Source organism: Bidens hawaiensis, unplaced genomic scaffold, assembly GCF_021521415.1.
Source record: "Bidens hawaiensis isolate Kalapana, Puna unplaced genomic scaffold, B.hawaiensis_p1.1 tig00029000_1, whole genome shotgun sequence".
In the NCBI taxonomy this organism is placed as follows: domain Eukaryota; kingdom Viridiplantae; phylum Streptophyta; class Magnoliopsida; order Asterales; family Asteraceae; genus Bidens; species Bidens hawaiensis.
This window is the reverse complement of record NW_027505140.1, coordinates 267,523-277,952: the sequence shown is the minus strand read 5'-3', so window position 1 is coordinate 277,952 and position 10,430 is coordinate 267,523. Positions and strand designations below refer to the sequence as shown.

At 36.4% G+C, this 10,430-nt stretch overlaps 1 protein-coding gene and 1 pseudogene across 2 annotated transcripts; one reads left to right on the top strand and one right to left on the bottom strand.

Annotated features, from left to right (window-relative positions):
• Positions 1-759: 759 nt before the first annotated feature.
• Positions 760-5,196, bottom strand: LOC143611010 (fatty-acid-binding protein 1-like; annotated as a pseudogene). Its single transcript, XR_013149689.1, has 4 exons — positions 4,822-5,196; positions 3,078-3,324; positions 1,201-1,292; positions 760-1,098 (listed from the first exon to the last, which is right to left on the bottom strand). The product of XR_013149689.1 is annotated as a fatty-acid-binding protein 1-like (transcript).
• Positions 5,197-7,194: 1,998 nt separating this feature from the next.
• On the top strand, positions 7,195-9,836 carry LOC143611001 (uncharacterized). Its single transcript, XM_077085332.1, has 2 exons — positions 7,195-8,109; positions 9,417-9,836. The coding sequence occupies exons 1-2, from the start codon at positions 7,267-7,269 to the stop codon at positions 9,834-9,836; spliced, it is 1,263 nt and encodes a 420-aa protein (XP_076941447.1). The 5' UTR covers positions 7,195-7,266.
• The last annotated feature ends 594 nt before the right edge of the window (positions 9,837-10,430 follow it).

Sequence of the window (10,430 nt, the reverse complement as noted above, 5' to 3'; positions counted from 1 at the left end):
GGTTTTTTTTTTTTTTTTTTTGGGTTGCATTTGGTTTCCGTTTTACCATTTTAGCTTGAAAATGTAGGCCTGTCGGGCCTAAAATATATTGGCCCAAAATAATGAATTCGGACCAAAAACTAAGACATAAATCTTTTTGTTAATATGTGGTTAATTAATTATTATACATTTAACTTAGAAATATTTGGATTACACAATTTATTAAATTCCTTAACATTCAAACTTAAAAATAAAAATCGGTGAATTCAATTAGGTTCGGTTTTAATCACATACACAACCGAAACCAAACCAAAGGTTGGTTTTTATGAAAATATAAACAAAATGTTGGTTTCGTTTTTGATTTTCATGTACACCCTTTTACATATAGAAACTTCATAAGAGTTTATACGTTATAAACGAAACTACACTTACGAAGAGTATCACCGACACGAAAACTCTTTGACGATGTCCAGCTTGCATAACTTGAGCCAACAAGAATCATCCAACCTTCTGAGCCACCCACGTTATACACCGCACCCATCACTGCCACCATCAAGACACCTTCGATTATCATTATTAACATCAAACGAAACATCATTCTTGTCTTCAACATCATTACACACTTACACGCACTCAACGCTTGATGAATTATTTATGTGAAGCAAAACCATACCATTATCATGTTATCAACATGAATTGTTGGTACTTTATGCATTTGGTTGAAAGTGAACTTCTTGTGCACAACATGCCCTTCTCACTCACCTTCACCAAATCTTTGCCTTTTCTGGTTGTAAGTAAATGTACAACTACCAATGCAACATGTACAAACCTCCATGCATAAGCCATTATTATACATAAACATTATTTAAGGATCTTTGAACATCAAAATACACAAATGCTTACACAATCACTCATTTTATGAAGTTTATTCTAGATACAAAACTTCGTAAGCCGAATATGATTGCTCGAGTAGAGCGTGTTATTTTGTAACAGTGGAAACGAGTTTGTTATCGATCTCTTGTTTTGCTTTTGAGTCAAATGGGTCATTGCCAATGTAAAGATCCAAGATTGACCGGCATAATAGTTGGCTCTCGACACTTCCTATCTCTTTGCCATCAACTACACGAGTTAAACCAAGAAAAGTGTTAAAACCGTAACTAAAACAGCTTATAATGGGAAAAAAAAGGATAAATAATATAGGATTGAAATACGTAAACTTACTAGCGGTCCGGAGCACATAGCCTTTCTCTTTGGAGAGGTCTATAATGGATCCACAGGGAATCTTGTATTCGTCTCTAAACTGAGAAGTGAACCTGCCATGTACATGAACAAAACAAAAGGGAATTTATTAATGTTAATATTTTAAAATTCATCATTTTTTTTCTCTTTCTTTAATTTTATTAATCTTTAACGTATCAGATATTATTACAGAAGCTATCCTAAGCTAATAAGCACAAGCTAACTTCAAAAGGCAATAACCCAGACACCCCCTAAAAGTATTTTTAGGCGAATAAGATTAGCCACCTCTACGTTTCATTATAAGAAATGCATATTCTATCAGTGAAACTAACTATTTATGGGCAAAATGGCAACCATTAAGAGCTTATTTCATAGTAAAAAAGTGGAAAATAAACTAATAGCATGAAAACTGGCGTATGCAAAAGAAGATTATTGAAGCACAAATTCCTGAACATATGAGCTTTTAATGAGAACCGATTACTCAAATGGACCGACTCACGCATAGACTGATGGGAATGTGGAAAGAGTGAAGAAACAGATCAATAACTAATAAAATTTAATCAACATATAATCTCTTTAACAATTTGGTTTTTGTTTAAAGTGCTTTTTTATTATTTATTTTTAGGTTTATTGGATTTTAATAATCCCTATTGAATGGTTTTGGCCGATAATAATCCATATTCATTTTATCGCCACTGACGGTCCCAAATTTTAAAAAGTTGCCCCCCCCCGGGCGTTAAAAAGGACTTAACGGCTACTTTTTTCTGAATTTCAAACTAATGTTTTAGGGCTTTTGATCGGAAGAAGAACACGAGTCGGTTGATGTAAAACTTAGTTCGCAACGGCGCTCCAAAGCGACGAAACACTGCTTCAATTCGGGAGTTCGAACTTACAATTAACAAAATTCAAGCCGTTTGGATCATCATTTCGAGCTAAGTTTTACATCAATTGACTCGTACCCTCCTTCCGATAAAAAGCCCTAAAACATTAGTTTGAAATTCGGAAAGAAGTATAACGCCGTTAAGTCCTTTTTAACCGCGGGGGGGGCAACTTTTTTAAATTTGGGACCGCCGGTGGTGATAAAAATAGGGGTATTACAAGCTAACATCATTCACAAGGATTATTAAAATCCAATAAACCTTATTTTTACTCAGGTTTAGAATATTGGTTTTGTTGACTGAAATTAAAATTATTATTTCAGTTTTTTGTCTTTTATTTCATTTATGTCTCTAAAAACCTTACTATGCTTGTTATGCTGACCGAATTTACTGTGAAGGCTGATAGAATAGCCTATATATAAAGGCTCATTTTGTAATTTTTAGCAAAAACCAGATGTTATAAACTTATAATTAACTTTCTACCCATTATCTAAATGCTTGCTAGAACGCATCTAGCACATTTATCCCTCTGTCCCGCGCCAACTTTGTAGCCAGTGAACAAGACTAGCTTTGCCTTTTCTTTTAATGAATTGCTATAGCTTAAGAGATACTATTCATTACACGGTAAAAAGTTAGAGGTGGCACAATGAGCGGGTTGACTGGGTCCAAAATGGGTCATGTTATCAAATATGAAACAGGCCAGGCTGGTTGGTATATATAGATAATTAACGTGCTAATACGATCACAAACCAGTATTATTACTGTATTAACTTAAATCTTTGAATAAAAGTATGTATTAAAATAAACTTTGGGTAACTTTCAATTATTATGGTCCATTTAAATCTTTGGATAAATTCCCCCCCTTTTACCTAATTCTTTTATTTGAACCGATCTGAGACAAAACAAACCCAAATCGACCTATTCGTAACCAAACATGTCAAAATTGTCACATCTAGTAATGAAGATGAAATAACAACTTACTTTTGAAGTAACTCCTTGTTATCAGATCCGCCAAACTTCTTCAATCTACTTCCAACAGAATCTTCAAACGCATTACGAACAGAACGAATGCTAAGTTTCCCATAAACTATTTGCAGCCTAACTGTAACACTTATGTCATTTTCCATCAAATCTTGAGTGATGTCCTTGTTCTTCAGTTCATTTGTTGAAAGTGTTCCGTATTTCTCACTTATGAACCTCTTTATATCATTATCATCAGCATACACACCTAAACAAAGTCACACAATAATAATGTCAAACTTCAGACATTTCTAATGTCGATGCAAATTAGCTTTGTTCCAGAATTAAAACGCCTTCCGAATTCAAAAATTTGTATAAAACTGATGCAAGTGTATGCATCATTAGAAGTGGTCATGCTTACGGGTGCAAACGAGCCAAGCCGTTCGTGAGCTACTCGAGACTTGGCTTTCTAAAATCTCGAATCAAGCTGAGATTAAACAAGCTTCAGCCCGAGCTTGAGCCTAAAAATAAGCTTGTTTACTAAACGAGCTGGCTCGCGATCCTAAATGAACCTAATAAATTTTATATATCTTTTATTTAATATATTAAATATATACTTTATGATTATAATAATATTGTTAAATATAAAATTAAGATAAAAATAACTAAATAATATATCTTATGTTATATATATATAGGGAAGGTTAACGTACAATAATCGCTTAACGTACATTACATACGCGACATACGTTCAACTAAAACGTTCAAGCCAAAAATCTCAAACCTTTAAACGTTCAATGTCAAAACCCATCATTCAGAACTCAAAATTGATTGATTGAAGCTTCAAAGTGATGATTAACTGAATCGATTTCAAAGATTAACCGATCAATTGGCTTCAATTTCAATTTCAATTCAACTAAACAAACCTGTGACGAGTTTTGCGTTTTTCCGATGAGTTCGTTGTCGACGGCGAAGATGGTGACGAAGAGTGTTGATGGCGCCGGCGAGCGGAGGTGAAGGAGGTGTGCTGATGTCGGTGAGGGGTGGTGGAGACGGATTGAGGGAGAGGGACGGACAGATTAGTGTAATTGTGATTTTGGGTTTTTGAAAATCAACGGTTAGAAGTGTTGCGTAAGTAATGTACGATAAAGGATTATTGTATTGGATCCTTTATATATATAACTAAAATATATTAAAAAGCATAAATCATAAGTATAATAACTAATATATAATTAACGAGTTGACCCCGAGCCGAGCACAACCCAGAAATCTAGGAGTGTGCAAGGTTCGGTTTGGTTATTAGCCATAACCGATACAGAAGTCATGGGTAAATCTATTTTATTAACTAATCGGTTTTCGGTTAATAGGTTCGGTTTATTCGGCTAGTTTGTCGTCAGTTCACTTAATTTCGGTTAATAATCAAAACCGAACTTGGACTAAAAGTTTTGCATAGAAATACATGACATAGAGGTATACATACATGAATGGAGGTATAAAATGAAATGAATATATAAAAACTAGAAATATATGAAAATATGAATGGTTCGGTTCGGTTAAATTTCGGTACGGTTTTGGTTAATGGTTTGCTTATTACTCACCCCTACCCCTATGATAAACTACTCACAAGCACGACAAGCTCGTGCTCGGCTTATTTACACTCTTACATGATTGATAATTCTGATTTTCCGACAGCCAGTAAATACACTGCTTTATCATAAAACAAACAAATGCTAATTAAACACACAATTCATGAAAACAAGCTTACCGAAAGCATAAACATCGATGTTCTTCAACCCAAGCACCGCCTTCTTCCTCAACCCAATCCCCAGAAGCCCTGAGAGTCATTCAACACCGCCGGAAACGACACGCCGGTCTTCGATTCCGTGACTACGGCAGCAGGGCCGTCGGAGAGAGACAGTGAACCCCATAGTGGAGAAGAGCGTGATAAATTGGAAATGATGGAGTTTAGTGCGGTTTGGAGGGATGGGTTTTGTGAGATGGAGATTCCGGCGGAAATTCCGGCACCGATGGCGGCGGAGACGGCGACGGAACAGGCAATTGTTGCCGGAGAAAATGTGGCGGAGGGGAAGCGAGTGGTGGTGGGCTGAGAAAACGAGAATGGAAAGCGGAAAGTGACCATTGTGTTCTCCGGTGAGGTTGGTTGGTGTTGACGGTGGGTTTTGTTAATTGTTAGAGTGAGTTATTATTTTGGGCTTTGCACAAATTTGGGTCTCTTTAAAACCTTTGTAAATGGAGTTATTCGATCTTAAACTAAACTTATCTCGAGTTATTAGAGCATCCAGCCATCCATGATAGCATGTTTTTGGAGGCTGTGTTTTGGTGTTTTTCCATGTTATTAGTTCTTGTCGATTGTGGGAATCATTTTTAGTGCTCGTTTTTCAAGATGTTCTTGGACAAAAACTAGAAAAACGGGTGATCTATACATGTGGTGGGGTCGGGGTGGAGGTGGTGTTTTTAATGATGTGGCAGATGAGTAAGCATGTTTTTTTGGTGTTTTTGTGGCTCGTTAATGTGGATGCTCTTAGCATGTTAGAAAAATTACATGACCAAATTGACCACATGTGGAAATTATCTTCCCCGGTTAAAAGTAGCATTTTTGAAGTAAAAGTGAAATGCAGCCACATCATTTGTATATTCGTTTGGGGCTTGATTTCCGAGATTAAGAAACTGCTAGCCTCGTCATGCATACAGTTTATGATGATTTATGGTTGATGTGAGTGTAAGTGTAAGTAGATGACTTAGAGTGAGTATGCAGCTAATGCAAGTTATGAGTTATTAAGAGTCAATTTAAATGCTTAACTACCCACCATGTTATTTATATCCATTTGAGAGGGGTAGTTGTGACTTCATTAGAGTGTGGTCTTTCTTTCTTGCATCAATGGAAAACCTATGATGACATCCCATTTAATATGGTTACGCTCTCTCTATTTGGTTTCATGTGTCATATATGATGTTATGCATTAATCAGGACTGTTCAAAGGGTAAGACTCTACCCTTTTACCTAATATCCTACCTGGACTCTTTATCTTTTAGTAAGAAATGCAGACCCGAGACCCTACCCTCTAAACAATAAAAGGGTCGGGTATAAATAAGGGTTTCAAGGGTCCAACCCTTTACCCTTTAAAGCAGTAATCACAACTCTTTTTCTGCATTTACTGGTTGTATATCTCATATATGACTTTAATATATGAATCCTAGAACAATTATACTTTTATTTAATAACACAGTAAAACTTCGAAAGTTTATCAACCGTTTGGACCGATGCAAATAATATTCACATTCACAAATTATATGTAGAGAACAATTAAGTGATTTTTCATATATGTATATGTTTTCAATAAGTAGTGTGGCCTTTTATTTTTATTTTTCTTAGTAGTTGGGAAATTTATGATGAATCATATATAAAAATATAAAACCTCTTCTATATTTCAGATTAATCGCGAATCTGATGTATATCTATCTAGAAACTAGTAAACGGGTCAAGGTTTAAAAAAGGGTCGGACCCTTGAAACCAGCATTAATGCAACCCCCCCCCCCCCCGGCCGGCATGTTCGTTGGAGTTTTTAAACTCGTGACCTTGATTCTAACAAATTCTTGTCCATTTGAGATTTACTGTTTTACTTAATACCATAGCCCATAAGTTTAGATTATGAAGCTCAAGTTATTAAACGTGGTAGGTCAAACCTCCATATGGAGAATTGGTTCATAATGCTTGTTATATAAATTATGGCATTTGATTTACAATATCCGTGCATTTGCATCTTAAGCATAAGATTCGTCTTATAACGTTCCAATACATGAGTTTCGACCTTATAATGTTATGGTCACTATAAAGTCGTATATGTGGCATGACTTATAAATATTCGTTTATAAGATATTACAAATAATATCCGGACATCCAGTGTATGCCGTTTTAAGGTCGAAGCTTCATGGTGGCCGGCGCGGGGGGGGGGGGGGCTTAGTTTTTTCTCAATAGTGTAAATCCGTTCTCAATAGTGTAAATCCGTTCGCTTTTACCCAGAAAAATTTAATAAATTTATTTGTTTTCATCGAAATAATGAGAGAGAAGTCATGAGAAAAAAATATAGGGTGATAAATACACACTTTCTCCCTTTAAATAGACCCAAATCAAAACATCTTCAAACCCTCATCGTTCTCATCAGTTCAGAAACCCTAGCTCCAAATCGCCATGGATATCCTCAAACAAGAGATGCTAAAGAAACGGCAAAGCCTCACCGAAGAGACCGGCGGCCGTAAAGTCTTCAAACGTTCAGAAATCGAACAGAAACGAATAAAGAAGCTTCGCGAAGAAGAAAAACGTGAAGCCGAAGCCAAACGCCTCCGTCTAAACCAAACCCAGAACGACTCAAACTCGTCCGATCCAAACTCATCAAACCCTAACTCAAAACTCGATTCAACGAAATCCAAATCCGAATCCGGACCCGGGTCATCTTCAAAACCCTTGGTAATTAGCGACGAACAGAAAATAGATTCGTTAAATTTACCCAAACAAGAGGTTATTCGCCGGTTGAGGTTTTTGAAACAACCCGTTACTCTGTTCGGTGAGAGTGATGATGATAGACTGGATAGATTGAAGTACGTGTTGAAGGCCGGGTTGTTTGAGCTCGACGATAGCGATATGACTGAGGGGCAAACGAATGACTTTTTACGGGATATTGTGGAATTGAAGAAACGGCAGAAGTCGGGGATCGTGAGCGATAGGAAGCGGAGGGCGAATGAGGAGACGGAGGATAAGGACGGTGGGGGAGGTGAGGATGATGTTAGTGGCGACGGCGGGTCGTCGGGTATGGATCAGGACAAGGATTTTAAGCGGATGAAGGCGAATTTTGCGGAGTTGTGTGATGAGGATAAGATTTTGGTGTTTTTTAAGAAGTTGTTGATTGAGTGGAACCAGGAGCTGGATGAGATGAGTGAAGCGGAGAAGAGGACGGCGAAGGGGAAGTCGACATTCGCTACGTTTAAGCAGTGTGCGCGGTATTTGAACCCGCTGTTCAAGTTCTGCAGGAAGAAGGTATGTTTTATAATGTCTGGTTATTTATCAAAATGTCTTTACTTGATAATATTAATTAGCTATATATTTAAAAGCAATGTGATGGTGTGTTACTTAATTCTACCGCGTTAGAAATTCGAACCTTTAGTGTAGCATTATTTGCCTGTGAGTGTGTTTACTTGAAACTTTTAAGAACTTGTCAATGGCGGGAATGATTGTTACTTGGTGTGAAGTCATTGCTTTAAAAGGGGTTTAGGACCATTGGGTTTGTAAGTTTGTTGTGTTCGCAGAGAATGTGCTAGTATTATTACAAAATTGACTTGACATTGTAAGCAAAAGGCATTATGCTAGGGTCCAGCTTGCTAGTTATATTATTCATAGACATGGGATTAGGATCTATATTGTTGAGAAGCGTATGTTAAGATGGCGCATCATGTCGAGTGCTGTAGAAACTGTTAAGCAGGGCTAGGCAAAGTTAAGTGAGTTTCTAGTGTGTAATAGTCAAAGTAGTAAGTATTTAATATTTAATTCGACCCTATAGTGCATAGTTGATAAAGGTCATGTAGACGTGCAACTTGTAATTTGTAATAGACTATTTTGGTAAAGTTAATGTTCTAAATAATCACTTATTGTTTTACTAATAAAGTTACTATAAAGGGCTGGAAACATCAACTATGCTTTCTGTAAGTATCATCTGTAATTAGCTTGCTTCTTTTACTAATGATAGTACACATGAAGGATTGAAAAGACTACCTCATATTTGAGAAAAAATATGAGTTGACGATCTGAAAACAACAGTATCATACTTTCTGCAACTATCCTGTGTATTTTAGAAACCTTTAGACAACACTATTAAGATTTTTTAGAATACATTGGAAAACTGTATTGACTTTAATTTGTGTTTATATTTTGTGTTCTGGAATCTGTGTTTTTGAATCAAACAGCTCTGTGTTCTTGACTCTCACTATTTTGGTTCAACATTGCTGCTTCTTTATATGATAATGTTTTGGCGTGTTTTAGTCAAATACCATGAAGGGTGTTGTGATTCATATCAAATACTATATATGATAATTTATTAGCGGGTTTAAAGTTCAAACATCATACCAGTAGGGCAATGCAGTTCATAGATGTAAACAAATATTTGAGGAAGTCGAAATTAGAAGTTTTAAGATTATTTGCAAGATCACATCACTATGGCAATGTCGTTTTATGAGTGGGTTGATTTAGGTTTTGCTTTATATGAACTATTAGGTTTTATTTACATGATGTGTTTATTTGAAGTATTCTTGTTATTGTTTTGACTTTGTTATCTTTTTTAAATTATACAGGTTCTACCTGATGACATTAGACAAGCATTGATGCTAGTTGTGAACTGCTGCATGAAGCGAGACTACCTAGCTGCGATGGATCATTACATCAGAATGGCAATCGGGAACGCACCATGGCCCATTGGTGTTACTATGGTTGGTATCCACGAGCGTTCAGCTCGTGAGAAGATTTACACCAACAGTGTGGCCCACGTGATGAATGACGAAACGACTAGAAAGTATTTGCAGTCGGTTAAACGGTTAATGACATTTTGTCAAAGGCGGTATCCAACAATGCCTTCAAAGGCGGTGGAGTTTAATAGTTTGGCAAATGGTAGTGATTTGCAGGCTTTATTGGCAGAAGAAAGGAGGAACACAGCAGGTGGAAGTCAACAGCAAGAAGATAGGCTTATGCTGATGCCACCGCCGAAGGATGACTAACTCAATGTATGCTGTTTAATTCGTGTGTGGTTTCTAAAACATGTTATGTACTACTTTCAGTTATGATGTTGATATTGTAAGACAATGTCATTTTATGAAATGTTCTACTTTTACATTATATATGATCATAAAGTGGACGAATTATGTAGGTTGGATTGATTTGTTTTAACAATTTTTGTATGTGTTTTTTGCTACACATTATGCCTGAATTTTAATTCTAGCAACCTATTATGATTTTTAGAAATGGCAACATATGTTGTAAATTTTGTTTTCAAAATCATTTACACTTTATAATATCAGAGCGAATATCTCCCAAACTCACCTACATCCACACTCATCTTCCTTCCGTGCGTCAACCATCCTCTCCCCCACCCCTTCATGTGTATATGTGCGGGCGTTTGCATACCCTTTTTTATAATGTGATTATGTGATTCCGGTTTGTTTGGTGCGTTTATGTTCTATTTGTTGTGACTTTTTTTGTTGTGTGATCCCATTATATGTGTTTGTGTTCGTATGTTTGAACCTCCAATACAACGTGATTTTTGTGATTCCATTTTGTGCTTGCCTGTGCCTGTGTTCGAATCCTCATCTATT